This window comes from Microtus pennsylvanicus, chromosome 14 (assembly GCF_037038515.1).
Source record: "Microtus pennsylvanicus isolate mMicPen1 chromosome 14, mMicPen1.hap1, whole genome shotgun sequence".
NCBI classification, from domain to species: Eukaryota; Metazoa; Chordata; class Mammalia; order Rodentia; family Cricetidae; genus Microtus; species Microtus pennsylvanicus.
The window spans coordinates 16,723,364-16,744,291 of record NC_134592.1 but is presented as its reverse complement, the minus strand read 5'-3'; the positions used below and the strand labels follow the sequence as shown (position 1 = coordinate 16,744,291).

Below are 20,928 nucleotides of genomic sequence, written 5' to 3'. Positions count from 1 at the left end.
AAAAAAAAATTAATGATAGAGAAGCACAAGATCCTAGATAGACAGAAGCCTAATTTGATAGTTTTAGGAAGAGAAAGCACCACCAGGGAGAATAAAACCCTCCTTCCATTATCCCTTGACCAGACAACCCTTTTGTTCTGTTCTGTCTGCCACATTGGGGAACATGTTCTGTAATGAAGTGGAACCACAGAAGACTTTCCAAGGATGCAGCACAAAGCCGCACGTATTTCACTAATTTCGAAGTCTCAGAGCCCTACTCTCACTCCTAATTTAAACAAGCAGATTTTTACAGGTGCAATATAAAATTTCTTCTAGTTGTATTGTATCAATATCAAGAGAGTTCTGTTTGTTTCCTAACAGGATCAACAAGATATACTCACAGTGGAGATTGTCTTGATAAAGTTTTCACAATATACTATGATCACTTGGGATTCTTACACAAACTGACTCCAGGACACGTTAATTCTAGTTCATCATTTTCACGCTCTGGAGGTGTTAATATTTTTGGAAAGGTCAGTAACATGATGCACTGAGACTGTTTGCCTTGTTTTGAGAACAGATGCCACATTCTCTGTGCTGGCTAGTGAGACAGTGTTTTCCTTAATACAAAACTTTTTAGTGGTTTAAAATTTTACATATACATATATAAATATATGTATAATTTTCTTTCTCTCTCTCTCTGTACATATAAAGGCAGGTGTTTGTGGAGGCTAGACATGCTGGGTCTACACTAAAGTTGGTATTCCAGGCAGCTGTGAGTCACCTGGCAGGACACCTGCAAAACAAACTCAGGTCCATTGCAAGAGCAAGTATGTGCTCTTAACAGCTGAGCCATATCTCCAGACCCATCAGGACAAACACTCTTTGCTAAAGGAAAACTTTTATACAACATTGAACTCCTCCAAAATCTTCTGGAAGCCCAACAGGTTTCCTCTTACAAGATTTCACTGCAGAACAACATAATGTCTATCACAGATCTGTTACGAACAACTCAGCTCCTGGTGGAGTTTATTTTTTAACCTCACAATGTTGGCCTTGAAGATAAATGATTTTGACTTGTCCATGTTAAATAACCCTACTCCCTAGTTTATTCCTTGTTAATGCCGACATAGAGCACAGTTTTTCTGCCCTTCACAGAAGATAATAGATGCATTTTTTTGAGGGGGTTTCTGAGACAGGGTTTCTCTGTAGCGTTGGAGCCTATCTTGGAATTGGGTCTGTAGAGCAGTCTGGCCTCAAACTCACAAGCTGCCTCTGCCTCCTGAGAGCTGGGGTTAAAGCCATGTACCACCATTGCCTGGCTATAGACGCGTATTTTTATTAATTACAATGTATAATCTACTATTTATGGAAAGAGAGGGGGCAGAGGTAGAAAATGATTACTCATCAAGAAAGCAGCCAAGAGTAAAATGGAATTTGGTAAAATTGTCATTTTGCTAAAGAAACTAATTACACGGAAACTGTATTCTTTCAAACACCGCTTGGCCCATTATATCTAGCCTTTTCTAGGCTAACTCTCGCACCTGGACTAGCCCATTTCTAATAATGTATGTAGCCCATGAGCTGGCTTACCAGGAATGATCTTAACTTGCATCTGTCTGGAGTGAGAGAACCATGGTGACTCTCTGACTCAGCTTCTTTCTCCCAGCATTCTGTTCTGTTTACTCCACCCACCTAAGGGTGGGCCTATCAAATGGGCCTAGCAGTTTCTTTATTGCTTAATCAATGAAATCAACAGATTGACATATGACACTCCCACATCAAAGAATGGATCTCTTTATAGGTCAGCCCAGGCCTAGATATGTAACTCTGTGCCTAAGAGCCTTTGCTACCCTTCTAGAGGACCGAATTTGGTATTCAGAACTGTTCAAGGAGGCCGCTTGTTTTGTTCCTGGTTGCTCAGCCCCAAAATAAACACACAAATACTATATTAATTAAGCCACTGCTTGGTCATTTAGCTCTAGCTTCTTATTTGCTAACTCTTACATCTTAATTTAACCTGTCTTCATTAATCTGTGCATCACCACGAGGTTGTGACCTACCAGCAAAGTTTCAGCATGTCTGTCTCCGCCTTCTTTCTCCCAGCATTCAGTTTAGTTCTCCCCACCTTGCCCGCCTAGCTCTGTTCCCCTATAGCTCTGCTATAGGCCCAAAGCAGTTTCTTTATTAACCAATGATAGTCACAGCATACAGAGGGGAATCCCACATCACAGAACCCACATATTGACTCAACCATCTATAACTATAGCTCCAGAATATCCAATACACATTTATTACCTCTAAAAGCAGTAAGTACACATATGTGGCACATATATGTAAACTGTGCTGGTTGGGTTTTTGTCAACTTGACACATCTGGGAAGAATAATGTCATTTGAGGAGTTGCTTACATCAGACTGGCTTGGAACCTGATCTCTGAGGCATTTTCTTTGTTCCTGGTTAATGTGGGCAGTCACAGCAAGAAGCACTCTTAGATGTCCTCTGCTTCATTACCTGCCTCCAAGTTCCCGACATATGTCCTTTCCCTAACTTTCCTTCCTGATGGACTATAAACTATAATCTGAAATAAGCTGTTTCCTCCAGAAGTTACTTATGGTCAGCACTAGAACGTGAACTAGCACACAAGCAAAGCTCTCACACAATATGGTGAGAATAAATATAATATATATTAGTTACGAGATCAGTCTGTACACCTGGCCAAGGCTACAGGTGGACAGCGAGGTGTTATAACATCCTCTGTCTGAGACATGCACACAAAGTAGAGAGGATTCCATGAGAGGGAGATGCCAACATGTTCTCTGAACCTGGGGTCTGGATTCTGCAAATGTACAAAGTAGAAGATATGAGCAGTCTGCTAGACATAACCAAAAAAAGCAGCCGTGTCAAAATTTCACTAACATCATAGTTTTGTAGAAATTAGCTTAGTTCCCTTCAGTGAAAGTTGAAATTGTTATGATGGAAAAACTGTAGGAATTCTTGTACTCAGGACAAATTTGAAGAACTCTTATTCAACAACTTTATTTTTTTCCCTCTACAAATACATGCATCCTCTCTGGAAAAGAGTAATCAGTAGTTCTTAGTATGTGTCAGGCACTGCTGTGAATGTCTCATCTTCCCAACTGTTTGTCCTCAGTTATTTAGGAGGAAATCAAGGAACACAGAGAGTAAATAACTACCCAAACTATGTGGGGGTAATAAAAACAGATTTTCACTGAGGCAATTGATTCAGGATCTGTCCTTTTAGCCACACTATTTCCCTATCTCTTTCATTTTGGGTGAGAACCCAAAATTCAAACACTGGGAGGAAAACGTGACAGAAAATGTTTGTTGGAGGCAGTACTTGATAGATATAACCCAAAACAGACTGCAGTATCTACGAGTCCAAAACACACAGATGCATGCACTCAGGCAAGCAAGCATGCAGGCATGCACACACACATGCATGCAATACTTGATCTCTTAATCAACAGAGGAGACTCCAACAGCTGTTTTGAAGCAAGTATTCATCTCTGTTTCATCCATTGAAAAGTCTCAAAACTGTGCAGTTCTGGATGAAGGAATTAGATGTCAGAAATCTAGGCAAACATTATCTTAAGGGACAATCTGTAAGTCCTATAAGTTCATGAAATGGAATTGACCAGCAGAGACCAGAACCGGGAGGCTCTAGATACAGAGCGTGAGACTCAGAGAAGCAGTGCTCAAAGAAGAGGCCCCTATTAGACCCTTTCTCAGTAAAACTCCAAGTAAAAACCCAGTTATGACCGGATCTGCTGAGTTCACGATGATGTCACCATAGATAACCCAGCTCTAAAATCTGCACCTCCAAACTTATCACATACACCCACAGCCTCCTACAAAGGGCACCGGAACCTCAAACTGGGTCTTAATTATCAGACTTTCTTTTCCTCCACTGCAAAAAACTTTTTTCTCTTTTGCATAGATAGATATTCAAAGATATCCCAAGAGCATAGAGGTATATTACTCCAGTCAGTAAGTAAAGCCGTATCATTTTGATATGAATGGGAAACAAGTTTGCTATTTGAATTGTGTTATAATTGAAGCATAAGCATTCAACGTACAATATTTCCTTTTCTCTATTTCAGTCTCCTGATTTGGGATTTGATGCTGCACTAGCTCCACAGTACCTTTCTCCCAAGGAAATGCTTTTCTTCGCACATGTACCTGTGAACACACCTGCCAGCAGTATAGACAGAATGAAGTTCAAAAACATCCACCTTGGGAAACTGATAAAATTTGGGTAATTGATGACTTGCTCAGACTTATTTAGAATACATGCTGGTTTTCAGATTCAAAATTTTAAACTAATTTTTAAAGGAATTTTTGTTTTAATAAGACGGATTCTCACTACACATTCTTTGCTGGCCTAAAACTTTGTATGTTGACCAGGCTGGCTTGAACCTCTTGAGATCTCCCTGCCTCTGCCTCTTCCTAGATATCTTTGACTTTTGATTATCTATGTGACTCTTAGATTTAGCTTGTCAGTTTTCCTTCAGGGAGAAAAAAATTCTCTTAATAGAAGGTATATCTTGAGGCAACCAAATTCTGCTTTATGTCTGCAATTACTTTGTGGGTGGAATTTATCCTTCTCAAGTGCCTTTAATAATTATTTTTCTTTTGTTTTGAAATATTTATTCTCTCTCTCTCTCTCTCTCTCTCTCGCTGTGTGTGTGTGTGTGTGTGTGTGTGTGTGTGCGCGCGCGCGCGCATGTGCATATGCCACATGTGGGATCAGAGGACAACCTACATGAATTCACCTATTGAGTCATCTTGCTGGTGGCTAGTTCTACTTAATACCTTAGACATTTAGGAACAAGACACATCCTTGTACTCTTTAGTGGACCAAGAATTGTGTTATAGTTTCCTCTTCTGTAAAGTGTATTACCTGTGCACTACAGAGAATTGTCTTTGTTTTCTTACATAATTGCTTACAGCTTTCTCTTCCTAGGGAAGAGGGGCAAGGGGACGAGGAAGGTAGAGATTGAGAGGGAGAATCCTCAGGTAGCACTGTGAAGCCTGTGTGCACGTTTCTGATACCCAATCTCAAGTGGATTAGGGTTTTGCTTTCCATGAAACAAAGTTCAGAGAGTCAGGTGATACAATAAGCCTGCTTCTTCCTGTTCTCTGACTCTTTCTAGGTCACCTGCACTGCCAGTGTCTCTAGTCATTGTTTTGCCTGAATCTTTGTCATGAGCCTTCAAAGGAAAGCCTTCCTTAATTGTAAAGTCCCTTTGCCCAAGTGCCCCAGCTTTTCCAGACTCACATACTTACACAGATTTGGCCTTTAGCACTTGTAACAGTTTGGGCTGATGCTTACTTTCTTGTGTTATGGTCAGCACTGTTTCCTTTCCCCATGCTTTTCTTCCATGGTGTAAATGATCCTGGTGTTTAGTGTTTCCTTCAAGCTGCTCATCCTGCTGCATTTCGGTTAGTTCTGGCTTAGTTCAATTTCTACTGCTACTAAAGAGCACTTGAAACTGGGTGATTTCTAGAGAATGGGGGATTATCTGGACTTTTGACTCCAGCCACTAGAATCTCCAAGTTAAGACTTCTAACTGTGGTCAGGGCAATGGCCTTACTTGATGTGGAAGGTAGAGGGAAGGACAACTGCATGTTTGAGAAACAGAGAAGACTGATATCTCTTCATAATTACTCCATTTCAAAGACAGGGCTCTACTCTCATGATGCAAACACCTCCCTATTAGTCAGTGTTCTCTAGAGGAACAGCACGTGTGTGTGTGTCCATAATGTGATCTTTCTACAGTTTTTAACACTTAATTTTTTTTCTTGTTAAGAGTTTTGTGATTTGGTGGCTGGAGAAATGGATCAGTGATTAAGGAACTTGCTGCCCAAGTATGAGGGTCTGAGGTCAGATCTCCAGCACTCATGTAAAAAACCAGGCATGCTGTGGTATGCCTGAGATCCCAGCTCTGGATGGCAGAGGCAGGAGAATTCCAGAGGTTCACTGACCAATCAGTCTAGTCCTTTAGTAATCTCTACTTTCACTGAGAGACCCTTTCCCTGCAAAGAAAGGCAGAGGGGGTTGGAGAGATGGCTCAGTCATCAAGAGCTTCCACTGCTCTTGCAGAAAGGCCCTAGTTTAGTTACTAGTTCCATGTCATACAACAGTCATAACTGCCAAAGATTTGGATATTTGAGTTTTTAATTTTTTAAAATCTATTTATTTGTTATGTATACAGTATTTTCGGTATTTTGTTTGCATGTATGTCTGCAGACCAGAAGAGGGCGCCAGATCTCATTACAGATGGTTGTGAGCCACCATGTGGTTTCTGGGAACTGAACTCAGGACTTTTGGAAGGGCAGGCAGTGCTCTTAACCACTGAGCCATCTCTCCAACCCAGGTTTTTAATTTTCTAAAACATATGTTGAGCTACTTCTCCCAGTTTTCCCCTTTATTTTGATAAATATCATGAGTTATAGTGTGGATTTAACAATGTTGTCTTGGTCACACTTATGGATTTAGTTCGCTAACACTTTAATTTTAACATATGTGTTCAAAATGAAATTACAGTTTTTCACATATATTTTTGCCCTTGAAATATTTTATTGTCTGTTAACAAGATTACAAAACCTCATAAGTATTGTTTTCTAGAAAAATCTTAGGATAGTAATTTTCTGTGCTTTGAAGGTTTGCTTTTGGAAATTTATTGAAATTTATTCTATGTTCTGGGAATAAAGCTACTTATACAGTCAATTATTTGGAATATATTTGAGGGTAGGAACTTTTTTTTTTTTACCTCTTCCCTTTTAGGGATATTTCATACATAGGTTTAAGAATTAAACAGACATAAACTGAAACAAAACACATACTTTTACTTGGTTCAAAATTCATATAGCATGGAAATCCTCATAAGAAAATGAAGACCCAGAGTGGCAGTTTAAGTTTAATACTCTTCTTTTTCTCAGAAGTTATTTCTGTTCCCTTCAGATTGTGCAATGACCGAGCATTGTTTCTATCAAGTCTTAGGGACAGAGAGAGGCCTCAAAAGTCTCACAGGCTCTCCATCACTTTCATGAGGAAATGTTCGTGGCTCTACTTTTCTAAGAATCTCTTGTGAATAATCACAGTTGCTGTTATTTCAAGATGACAATGACCATTTTGCACGCAGAGGACAGAAAGTCCCACAATACTCAACACATTCCTCTGTCTTTTACATCTGTCCTCTCGCTCTCTCTCCCCTCCAATGTTCCCTGAGCCTTAGAGAGGTGATACAGCTTGGGTGTTTATTATTGCACTTAGGGATGACCTTTGGTCCACTATTGTACAGCATAGCCATTTATTATCAGCACTTTGATCAGTTATAGGTTGGTGTGCTGGCTGCATCACTGGCTCCCATTTCACTAGCTTCCTTATACAACCCAAACCCACTTTCCCAAGGAATGGTGCTGCCTCCAGTGAGCTGAGCCCTCCAACATCAATTAACATCAAGGGAACCCCCCACAGAAATGCCCAGTCTGATCTAGTCAGATTACCCAATGGAGCTTTTCCTCTCAGATGACTCCAGGCTGTGCCAATTTAGTCATGGAAACTCCCTAGCCCAGGAGGCTGGAGAGATATCTCAGTGGAGGAGAGCACTTGCTCTTCAGAGGAACCAGATTTTGTTCCCAGCACCTCCTTTTGTGGAACACAATTTGTGTCCCCTATTACAAGGGATCCAGTGCCTTCTGACCTGTGCCAATACTAAGCACACATGCAGACAAAACCCTCATGCACATAAACTACGAGAATACACTCTGATGATGTAACGACCACTTAACATTACTTTACCTCTTACCATTACTTTAAGGACCAAATTCTCAGTACATGAACCTTAAAGGACAAAGGACAGACATTTTAATGAATAGACACAAACATACAATTAAATAAGGAAAACCAATTAGATCTCGTATATACTATGAAGAAAGGAAGTCTAAGACAGGGGATGTGAGAAGGATTGAGTGCTGAGAAATAAGTGCCAAGGTATACAACTATCTCTCACGTGCAGACGGCCTAGTTTAGTACCATGGCAGCTCCATAGCTTTTGTTCTAGAGTTCACGAGTTCCTACAAGCTTAGTTCAGCTATCTCTGCAGATTTCCCATTATCATCCTGACCTCTTTTGCTCATGTATCCGCTCTTCCTTCTCTTCTACTGGATTCCTGGATCTCAGCCTTACCCTTTGGGAGGTGTAGGTGGGGGTGGGCTGGAGTGAAGTTGATGGGGGCAGGAGGAGGTGTGGAGGGGAGAACTGTGATTGGAATGTAAAATGAAATTTTAAAAAAGAAATAAAAATAAAAACAAACAAAAACCCCTAAGTGTCAAGAAAAGAGCTTAGAAAGAAATTCCGATGAGACTAGAGTGGGGACTGTTTAACAAGCAGGGAGAAGGCCACTGTGTGCAAGCATGGAGAGATGGTATAGCTCAGGTCAGTGAGAAGGTAAAGGCCGGATTGTGTGGGCAGTGTCCTGGCTCGTTTGTGTGTCAGCTTGACACAAGCTTGAGTCATCAGAGAGGAAGGAACCTCAGTTGAGGAAATGTCTCCAAGAGAACCAGTTGTAAATCATTTTCTCAGAGATTAATGGGGAGGTCCCAGTCCTCTGTGGCCTGTGCCATACCTGGGCTCTTTAAGGACTGTGGCCTGTGCCATACCTGGGCTGGTAGTACTGGGTTCTTTAAGAACGCAGGCTGAGAAATCTAGGGGAAGCAAGCCAGTATATAATAGTCTTGGAGTACTGTAGATGGAAATCTCTGCTCCACCACGTTCTGCAATCATTCAGTCCCAAAGAAACACACAGAGGCCTATATTAATTATAAACTGTTTCATCTGTTAACTCAGGCTTATTATTGACTAGCTCTTACAACTTAAATTAAGCCATAGTTTTTGTCTATGCTTAGCCATGTGACTTGGTACCTTTTCTCAGTGAGGCATTCTCATTTTGCTTCCTCTGCATCTGGCTGGTTCCCCTTTGCCTTCCAGAAGTATCTTAGTGTAGTTACCCCACCTATACTTTCTGTCTGGCTGCTGGTCAATCAGCATTTTATTAAACCAATAAGAGTTACAAACCTTTACAGTGTAAAAAGCATTATCCCACAGCACTTCCCCTTTTTACTTTTCAAAACAAGACTCTAATCTCCTTTGTTTAGCTTTTTAAAAAGACTATTATCCATAACAACTTTTAACCAACACACTAAACAAAGATAATCATCCATAATCCATGTTTTGGGAATGTGAGTGTAGTTTTTTTAGGCTGCATTCTGCTGATTGGAGTCACTGATAATCTTAGGGGGACTCAAAGAAAGTTTAGGATTATGGTCACATCCTGACTGGAATGTTCTATGAGGCTTGATCTTCTTAGCCAGCAGTCTTGAAACTGTTCTGATAGTAGAACTCAGAGGGAACTGCAACAGAGATAGACGCCCTAAAATGTTGGATAATCAGGACCATGGCTCCTATCAGAGATTTGTCAGGGAGTCTTCCTCATTCAAACTGTATTTTTCTTTTTTTATTGAAAAAAATTTCCGCCTCCTCCCCGAATTTCCTGAGAAAGCGCCACACTGATTTCCAAAGTGGTTGCACAAGTTTGCATTCCCACCAGCAATGGATGAGTGTGCCCCTTCCTCCACAACCTCTCCAGCAAAGGCTATCATTGGTGTTTTTGATTTTAGCCATTCTGACAGGTATAAGATGGTATCTCAAAGTTATTTTGATTTGCATTTCCCTGATCGCTAAGGAGGTTGAGCATGACCTTAAGTGTCTTTTGGCCATTTGAATTTCTTCTGTTGAGAATTCTCTGTTCAGTTCAGTGCCCCATTTTTTAATTGGGTTAATTAGCATTTTAAAGTCTAGTTTCTTGAGTTGTTTATATATTTTGGAGATCAGCCTTTGTCTGTTGCAGGGTTGGTGAAGATCTTCTCCCAGTCAGTAGGTTGCCTTTTTGTCTTAGTGACAGTGTCCTTTGCTTTACAGAAGCTTCTCAATCTCAGGAGGTCCCATTTATTCAATGAGGCCCTTAATGTCTGTGCTGCTGGGGTTATACATAGGAAGCGATCTCCTGTGCCCATCTGTTGTAGGGTACTTCCCACTTTCTCTTCTATCAGGTTCAGTGTGTTCGGACTGATATAGGAAATAGACTCATCAGTTAAAGAAAACATTAAATCTAACAAAACCTTAATCCAAAATATCCAGAAAATGTGGGACATCATGAAAAGGCCAAATCTAAGAGTAATAGGATGGAAGAAGGAGAAGAAGTTCAATTCAAAAGCACAGAAAATATATTTAACAAAATGATAGGAGGAAACTTTTCCAACCTAAAGAAAGATATGCCTATCAAGATACAAGAAGCTTACAGAACAACAAATAGACTGGATCCAAATAAAAAGTCCCCTTGCCACATAATAATCAAAACACTAAGCATACAGAGTAAATAAAGAATATTAAGAGCTGTAAAGGAAAAAGGCAAAATAGCATATAAAGGTAGACCTATCAGAATTACACCTGACTTCTCATTGGAGACAATAAAAGCCAGAAGGTCACTGTCAAGTGTTATACAGACATTAAGAGACCACGGATGCCAGCCCAGACTACTATACCCAGCAAAACTGTCAATCACCATAGAAGGACAAAACAAGATATTCCATGACAAATCTAGATTTTACCAATATCTAACCACAAACTCAGGTCTACACAAGATACTAGAAGGAAAACTCCAACACAAGGAAGTTGGCTACACCAACAAAAACACAGACAATTGATGGTCTCATAGCAGCAAATCCCAAAGAAGAAAAAATGCATAAATTAACATCACCAACAATAAAAACTAAATTAACAAGAGATAGCAATCACTGATCATTAAATATCCCTTAATATAAATGAACTCAACTCACCTATAAAAAGGCATAGACTAACAGATTGGATACAAAAACAGAATCCATCCTTCTACATACAAGAAATACATCTCTACCTGAAAGACAGACTTCATCTCCAAGGAAAGGGTTGGGAAAAAATAGAGCAATCAAATGGTCCTAAGAAACAAGTGGGTATAGCTATTCTAATATCTAACAAAATAGACTTCAAGATAAAAATCAGTGAAAAGAGACAAAGTCATTTCATATTAGTCACTAGAAAAATTTATCAAGAGGAAATTTCAATACTGAACATCTATGCCCTGAATACAAGGGCATATGTAAAAGAAACACTTCTATAGCTTAAATCATACATTAAGTCCCACACACTTAATAGTGGCAGACTTCAACATTCCCCTCCCACCACTGAACAGATCAATCAGACAAAAAATGAACAGAGAAATAAGAGAACTAGTAGATGTTATGACTCAAATGGACTTAACAGACATCTATAGAATATTCCATCCAAACGAAAAAGAATATAACTTCTTCTCAGTACTTCATGGAACCTTCTCAAAAATTGACCACATACTCGGTAACAAAACAAACCTCAACAGATACAGAAAATTGGAATAACCTAAGGTACCTTATCAGATCACCATGGTTTAAAACTAGAAGTCAACAGCAATACTAATTATAGAAAACCCACAAACACATGGAAATTAAACAATGCTCACCTGACTCATCAGTGCGTCAAGGAAGAAATAAAGGGAGAAATTAAAGACTTCCTAAAATTCAATGAAAATGACCACACAACATTCCTAAATTTATGGGATACACTGAAAGCAGTGTTAAGAGGCAAGTTCATAGCACTAAATACCTACATAAAGAAGCTGGAAAAATCCCACACTAGTGAATTAACAGAACATTTGAAAACTTTCAAACAAAAAGAAACAAACTCATTCAAGAGAACTAGATGGCAGGAAATAAATTGAGGGCTGAAATCAACAAAATAGAAACAAAGAAAAGAATACAAAGAATCAACGAGACAAAGAGTTGGTTCTTTGAGAAAAATCAACAAAATAGACAAACCTTTATCTAAAGTAACCAAAAGGCAGAGAGAGAATATCCAAATTAACAAAATCAGAAATGAAAATGGGGACATAACAATAGGCAGGGAGGAAATACAGAGGATCAGCAGGTCATATTTCAAAAACCTGTACTCCACAAAATTGGAAAACTTAAAGGAAATGGACAACTTTCTGAATAGATATCACTTACCAAAATTAAATCAAGACCAGATAAGCAAATTAAATAGACCTATAACTGCTGAAGAAATAGAAAGAGTCATCAAAAGTCTCCCAATGAAAAAAAGCCCAGGACCAGAGGGTTTCAGCTTAGAATTCTACAAGACTTTCAGAGAAGAACTAATATCAACAATCCTCAATTTATATCACACAATAGAAACAGAAGGAACATTGCCAAACTCTTTCTATGAAGCTACAATTACCCTGATACCCAAACCACAGAAAGACATTACTAAGAGAATTACAAACCAATCTCACTCATGAACATTGATGCAAAAGTACTAAAAAAATGCTGGCAAATCGAATTCAAGAACACATCAGAACCATCATCCAACATGATCAAGTAGGCTTCATCCCAGAGATGCAGGGATGGTTTAACATAAAAAAATCTGTCAATGTAATCCACCATATAAACAAACTGAAAAAATAAAAACCACATGATCATCTCATTATTTGCCTAAAAAGCTTTTGACAAAATACACCATCTCTTCATGATAAAGGCCATGGAGAGAGCAGGGATACAAGGAACATACCTAAACATAATAAAAGGCAATATACAGAAAGCCAACAGCCAACATCAAACTAAATGGAGAGAAACTCTCAGTGATTCCACTGAAATCAGGAACAAGACAAGACTGTCCATTCTCTTCATATCTATTCAAAAGAGTTCTTGAGTTCCTAGCTAGAACAATAAGCCAACAAAAGGAGATCAAGGGGATACAAATCAGAAAAGACGAAGTCAAACTCTCACTATTTGCTGATAATATGATAGTTTACATAAGTGACCCCAAAAATTCTACAAAGGAACTTGTATAATTCATAAACACTTTCAGTAATGTAGCAGGATACAAGATGATCTAAAAAACATAAGTAGCCCTCCTTTACACAGATGATAAATGGGCTGAGAAAGTAAGCAGAGAAACATCACCCTTCACAATAGCCACAAATAGCATAAAATGTCTCAGAGAAGCACTAACCAAAAAGAGGAAGTCCTGTATGGCAAGAACTTTAAACCTTTGAAGATAGAAATTGAAGAAGATACCAGAAAGTGGAAAGATATCCCATGCTCTCCTTGAGTAGGTAGACTTAGCATAGTAAAAATGGCAATCTTACCAAAAACAATCTACAGATTCAATGCAATGCCCATCAAAATACAAGAAAAATTCTTCACAGACCTTGTAAGAATGGTACTCAACTTCATATGGAAAAGCAAAAAAACCCAGGATAGCCAAAACATTCCTGTACAATAAAAGAACTTCTGGAAGCATCACAATCCCTGACTTCAAACTCTACTACAGAGCTACAATACTAAAAACAGTCTGTTTTTTGGCATGAAAACAAATAAGATGACCAATGGATATTAATCTACACACCTTAGAACACCTGATTTTTGACAAAGAAGCAAACAATATCAAATGGGAAAAAGGCATATTTAACAAATTGTGCTGGCCAACTGGATATCAACATCCGAAGAATGAAAATAGACCCATATCTATCACCATGCACAAAACTCAAGTCCAAATGGATTAAAGACCTTAACATAATCAACCATACTGAACCTCATAGAAGAGAAAGTGTGAAGTACACTTGAATGCATTAGAACAGGAGACCACTTTCTAAAGATAACCCCAGCAGCACAGACACTGAGAAACAATAAATGTGAGACTTCCTGAAATGGAAAAGCTTCTGTAAAGCAAAGGACATGGTCAACAAGTCAAAAACGCAGCCAATTGGGAAGAGCTCTTCACCAACCCCATATCAGACAGAGGTCTGATCTCCAAAATATACAAAGAACTCAAGAGATTGACATCAAAAGAACAAACAATCCATTGAAAAATGGGGTACAGAGCTAAGCAGAGAACTCTCAACAGAGGAATTTAAAATGACTAAAAGACACTTAAGGAAATGTTCAACATCCTTAGTTATCAGAGAAATACAAATTGAAACAACTCTGAGATTCCATCTTACACCTGAAAGAGTGGCCAAGATAAAAAACACTGCGGACACCTTATGCTGGAGACGTTGTGAGGTAAAGGGAACACTTCTGCATTGCTGGTGGGAATGCAAACTGGTACAGCCCCTTTGGATGTCAGTGTGGTGATTTCTCAGAAAACTAGGAAACAACCTACCTCAAGACCCAGTAATACCACTTTTGGGTATATATCCCAAGGATGCTCAATCGTGCCACAAAGACATGTGCTCAACTACATTCATAGCAGCATTGTTTGTCATAGTCAGAACCTGGAAAGAACCTAAATGCCCTTCGACCAAAGAATGGATAAGGAAAATATGATACATTTACACAATGGAGTACTACACAGCAGAGAAAAATAACCTCTTGAAATTTGCAGACAAATGGATGGAGCTAGAAATCATATTGAGTGAAGTAACCAAGACCCAGAAAGACAATTATCATATATACTCACTCATAAGTGGTTTTTAAACATCAAACAAAGAAAACCAGGCCACAAATCACAATCCCAGAGAACCTAGACAACAATGAGAACCCTAAGAGAGACATACATGGATCTAATTACATAAGAAGTAGTAAAAGACAAGATTTCCTGAGGAAAATGAGAAGGGGGACCATGGGAAACGGTTGAAGGGGAGGCAATAGTCAGGGAGGGGAGCAGAGAAAAGTGTATAGCTCAAAAAAAAAGTAAAAAATAGTAAGATATTCATCAATCCGACTACAGGGTAAGGTCAGTTTGGGCACCCTCTCCTTTATTACTTAGGGTCTTAGCTGGGGTCATTCTTGTAGATTCCTGGGAATTCTCTAGTGTCAGGTTTCTTCCTAACTCCATAATGGCTCTCTCAATCAAGATATCTCTTTTCTTGCTCTCATCTAGTCATTCCTCCATCCCTTCCCTCAACTTCTCCTCCTCATTCCCATCTTCCTTCCTTTTTCCCTTCTGCTCTCCCTTTCCCCCCACCCCTATGCTCCCAATTTTGTCAGGTGATCTTGACTATTTCCTTTTCCAGGTAGATCTGTATATGTTTTTCTTAGGTTTCACCTTGTTACTTAGCTTCTCTAGGCTCAGGGACTCTAGGCTTGTTATCCTTTGCTTTACAGCTAGTATCCACTTACGAGTGAGTACATACCATGTTCATCTTTCTGAGTCTGGGTTACCTCACCCTGGATGTTTTTTCTCTTTTCATCCATTTGCATGCAAATTTCAAAATGCCTTTTTTTTTAACCACTAAGTAGTACTCCATTGTGTAAATGTACCACATTTTTTAATCCATTTTTTGTTTGAGGGGCATCTAGGTTGCTTCCTGATTCTGGCTATTACAAGTAATGCTTCTATTAATATAGTTCAGCACATGTCCTTGTGGTATGATCATCCTTTGGGTATATGCCCTAGAGTGTATTGCTGAGTCCTGAAGTAGGTTTATTTCTAATTTTCTGAGAAACCACCGTACTGATAGGAAGCCTCTCTTAAAGGAGACACACCTCTGCTTCTCACCAGCAAACAGAGCCTACTAGAAAAAAAGACAGTTACCAAGAAGTCATGCTTTATTCTGTTATTGTCTGTCAAGAATCCGGAATTCTTGTAAAACATTTGGGCACCATTTCTAGATGGATGTTTCTGTCCTGCTCTGTCCCGAAGCCATTCAGTCCCAAAGAAAGGCACAGAGGCTTATATTAATTGTAAACTATTCAGTCTATTAGCTCAGGCTTATTATTAACTAGCTCTTACAACTTAAAATCACCCATAATCCTTCTCTATGTTTAACCATGTGGCTTGCTACCTTTCCCAGTGAGGCATTTTCATCTTGCTTCCTCTGCATATGGTTGGGACTATGCCCCTGTCTTCCTTCTTTCCAGAATTCTTTTAGTCTAGTTGTCCCACCTATACTTCCTGCCTGGCTAACTGACCAATCAGTGATTTTAAACCAATATGAGTGATGATACTTTATGGTGTTCAGGAACATTATCCCAGGGAAGTGTACTAAAATTCCTCTGTGTCTCATCTAGTAACCCTTGCCTCCACAGCTCCTGGCAACCTTTTTGTTGCTGTTATTGTTGCCACCTTCATTTTGCCTTTTCTAGAATGTCACGCATTTGGAGTTACACAGTCTTTTCCAATTAATTTGCTTCTTCTTCTCTAAGCATTCCTATAAGATTCCTATTAGGAGAGATAGCTCAGTGGGTAAGAGTATTGCCTGCTCTTCCAAAGGTCCTGAGTTCAATTCCCGGCAACCACATGGTGGCTCACAACCATCTGTAATGAGGTCTGGTGCCCTCTCCTGGCCTGCAGACATATACACAGACAGAATATTGTATGTATAATAAATAAATAAAAATATTTTTTAAAAAAAGATTCCTATTATCCTGATAAAACAAGACCTGAACAGTTAATACATCACTGGGCATGCTAACATAGGAGGGGGAAATTTCATAGGGTTCCCCACCAGTAAACAAAGAACTAGAGGCAGCTGAGGAGTGCTGGGAGTGGGAAAAAGTAGTCTTCCTCAGGCATTAACCTTTAATTGGTTAGCCAATATCAGGTTGTCAGCCTTGAAATTATGTTCACACCAAATGGACTAAACCTAAGCAGAGTATATATATGTATGTATATATGCACACTGTATATACAATTAGAGGAAAAGAGGTAATAAATTTGAAAGGAAGCAGGATAAGGGAGGAGCTGATATTGGAGGAGTTAGAGGGAGAAAAAGAAAGTGGGAAGTGATTTAATTATATTTTAATTTCAAAAAATTTAAAAGATACCCATTATCTTCTAATGACTTGATAATTATTTAGTGATAAATAGTATTCTACTGACTGTTTGAAACACAGTTTATATAAGCATTCATCCATTGTTTTAAATTATTTTTATTGTTTTATGTGTGGGTGTTTGGTCAACACATACATCTATCTGTGCACTATGTGTATGCAGTGCCCATGGCCAGAAGGGGACGTTGGGTTTTTAGGCATTGGAGTTACAGATGGTTGTGAGCTGTCATGTGGGTGTTGGGAATCAAGGTATGTCTTTTGGAAGAATAGTCAGTGTTCTTAAATGCCAAGCATCTCCCCAGCTCCAACCTATTCATCAACTGAAAGACTTTCCTGCTGCTCCCAATGAACACAATGCTAGTAGTATCTACACACAGGTTTTGGTGTAGACACATCTTTTCAGTTCACTTAGATAAAAATCAGGAATATTGTTTTCCTTATATCTTTTTATTTTATTTATTTAATATTTTTTAATTACAAATTTCCACCTCCTCCCCTCTTCCCATTTCCCTCCCCTTCCTCCCACTTCCCTCCCCCTCCCTCTCCAGTCCGAAGAGCAGTCAGGGTTCCCTGCCCTGTGTGAAGTCCAAGGTCCTCCCCACTCCATCCAGGTCTAGGAAGGTGGGCATTCAAACAGACTAGGCTCCCACAGAGCCAGTACACGCAGTAGGATCAAAATCCAGTGCCATTGGCCTTGGCTTCTCAGTCAGCCCTCATTGTCAGCCACATTCAGAGAGTCCGGTTTGATCACATGCTCATTCCCATTAGATCAGCCCTTCCGTCTCAGTGGGTGGACCAACCCCTCGTGGTCCTGACTTCCTTGCTCATGTTCTCTCTCCTTCTGCTCCTCATTTGGACCTTGGGAGCTCAGTCCAGTGCTCCAATGTGGGTCTCTGTCTCTATCTCCATCCATCGCCAGATGAAGGTTCTATGGTATTATGCAAGATATTCATCAGTGTGGCTATAGGATAGGGCCATTTCAGGCAACCTCTCCTCAGCTGCCCAAGGAACAAGCTGGGAACATCTCCTTGGAAACCTGGGAACCCCTCTAGAGTCACTTCTCTTGCCAACCCTAAAATGGCTCCCTTAATTAAGATATATACTTCCCTACTCCCATGATGGCTGGGATGGAGGAAGGGTGAAAATCAGGAATATTGTATATGGTAAGATTATGTTTGAGGTGAAAAAGAACTGCCTAACTCCCCATGCCTTTTTACATTCCCCCTAGCAATAAATTAAAATGTCTTTCATATATTCTTACCAACATTTGACAGTGTTAGTCTTAGGGTTTTGTTATTTTAATTTTTTAATTTCCAATTCCCTGATGTGCCATGTTGCTCTTTCTGGGCTTACTTGCCACCCCCTCCCCCCCTGCCGTGTGTGTGTGTGTGTGTGTGTGTGTGTGTGTGTGTGTGTGTGTGTGTGTGAACCAATCTCCCCAGTGCTGGGATTGTAAAACCTCTCTACCTTTGTTTCTTCTTTATTCTCTTCTTGCTCCCACTCTCTCATTTTATGGCTCTCTTTAGTCTGGACTATGGCTAACTGGGGGTTCAGTAACCAATCAGCACCCAGGATATGCAAAAAAATATCTACCAGTGCAATGAGAACTAAACTTCTCTATCTAAAGGGAAATAAAGAAATACACCCTTTCTAATGGTAACTTTCTCTTTAATTCATCTTGAAAAAAATCTTTCTGAGAATTTCTCTGTCCCACATATCTCCACACAGCCATAATCTTTACACACACACACACACACACACATTTACACATCTTTTACATGGTTATACATCTTTCTTTTTCATACATGTCTCTTCTACATTTCGTTTTTTACAGCTTCATCTTCCTTTCCTCCCCACAGCTATAATCTTCATCCATTCTTCACGTAGTATCACACCTTCACGTTTCTTCTTGCATGTCCTTCTCAGCACTCACACCGTCACATTCTGCACAGCCCCTTTTCCTGCCATTCCCTACATAATTTGACACAATTTCTTCCTCTACACTGCTATGCCTTTTCTCACAGCCAAACTCTGGACAATTACATGTTACATTTTCAGGGCTTGACCCATTCTTGTAATACAAGATAAGTAATGTCGTTTCTCTTAGGCTAAAGATGGCACATTGACCAGCCAGTGAGTCACTCTTGGCTCTACACATAGCTCTCTGCTGGTGAGAGTTCCCAGACAGTAAACAATTGGCTGAACCTTGAGCCTGAGCCTGTGACTATGTGCAAAAATGTAATGTCTGCTAAAGTTGCTGCTGTCCTGACCTTGAATCAGTAAAACACCTGGGAAAATGACCTCGTGTATTTGTCTCTAGGACAACCAGATATTCATCTTCAGGGGCAACAAGACTGCTTTGAGTTTGTTCTGGAGTCCAAAATTAGCTGTCTCTGTAAAAGACTGTCTTTGTGGCTGAGAATTATATGTCAGTCTGAGCAATGTAAAATATCCTAGTATTATTTCTATCATCAAAATTATACAGTTAAGTGGAAATCATCTTCCTGACCGTCACAGCTATATGTGTGCCCAATAAGTGTAAAACACACCACCAAAGGGAAGAAAGAACCCTACAGCTGTTCTTATTAGGAAGATATAGTAGTGACACCTGAGAAAGTTGTGGACAGAAACAACCAGTCATTTACAGCTAGTAAGCCCACAGCGTTGCCAAGTGGGGTTTACCAACAGGAATTATATGTCTGATGTGAGAACTTATTAAATACTAGTTGTCACTGCTGTGCACTCCCAAAGCCCCTTACAACCAGAAGCTCTTTGCACTGGACCCTTCCAGATGCCTCTGATTATTCTGTCCCTCTTATCGAGAGCAAATATCCACCATACCTAGGAGCAGTCATGACCTTATTTTTCATTTAAATGTGAAGTGTTAAATTGCTTTTTAGGAAACTTGTCTTAATTTACAAACATACGTGTAGCCAATGTGCATCTATTTCCATTTAAGTATCATCTCTGCTGAACTGTGACATTTAAAAATACTCATAGGCTGGGGTGTGGATCAGAGGTAGAACATTTGTCTAACATGCATGGAGTTCTGGGTTTGATTCCCAGCACTAAAAAGATGTATATAGATGATAAATAGATCGATGATAGATAAATTGATGATAGATAGATATATGTTAGATGATAGATAATCTCTGCCTATTTTAAGTGTGAAAATTTATGTTGTATATGTCATTTTGTTAGCAACTAAAATCTTTGAACAACTGTTTGTCAAGTAGTAATTTGGTAGTTGGTATATTACTATTTTCAATCCTAGTATGGGTATATTTTATTTGTAGATTGTATGTTAATATGCCTGCTTATTTAAACCACTGGGATATCCATTTTTTGTTTATTGGTTTGTTTTTAGTAAAAATGGACTTGGAATCATCAAAAAATTATTAGAACATACCAAAGGTCCTTTCGGATTCCAGACCTCGGTTCTCACAGAAATGGTTGAGCCTTTTGGAATAGAATCGGATCAGGAGAGCCAATGCGTATCTGCTTCTCTTTCCATTTCACATTTTCAAAACCATTTTTATCGCATTACTATTACAACACAAGGTAAGACACGATTTACTTTGTAGCTTTGAAGCCTGTCCTGGAACTAGCTTTTGTAGACCAGGCTGTCCTCAAACTCACAGAGATCCACCTGCCTCTGCCTCCCGAGTGCTGGGATTAAAGGTGTGCACTACCAACGACCAGCTAGGATGAGTTACAACACAAGGTAAGTATAAAAATACAATCTGTTTCTGATGGCTACAAAACATTGCATTTGGGAAGACTTCATGTTCCTTTATAATATGTTTTAGTGTGTGTGTGTGTGTGTGTGTGTGTGTGTGTGTGTGTGTGTGAGATTGGAGATTGAACCTAAAGCCTTGTATATACTAGGGAAGTAGGCTACCACTACATGAACTATCCTTACTCTCCAATTCTAGTCCAACTGTCAACTAACCAAAATTTTCAGATACTCAGGTTGTTGCAGGATGTTTATAACATAATAATCACTTATATATTATTATTA

The 20,928-nt window shown here is 39.4% G+C and overlaps 1 protein-coding gene across 1 annotated transcript in view; it reads left to right on the top strand.

Annotated features, from left to right (window-relative positions):
• Positions 1 to 20,928, top strand: part of Catsperb (catsper channel auxiliary subunit beta) — a 200,199-nt gene that overhangs the window by 116,942 nt on the left and 62,329 nt on the right. The window contains exons 17-19 of the mRNA XM_075947829.1: positions 361 to 512; positions 4,103 to 4,257; positions 20,275 to 20,468. Of these exons, the coding sequence (XP_075803944.1) occupies positions 361 to 512; positions 4,103 to 4,257; positions 20,275 to 20,468 (501 nt within the window). The remainder of the gene's footprint in view (positions 1 to 360; positions 513 to 4,102; positions 4,258 to 20,274; positions 20,469 to 20,928) is intronic.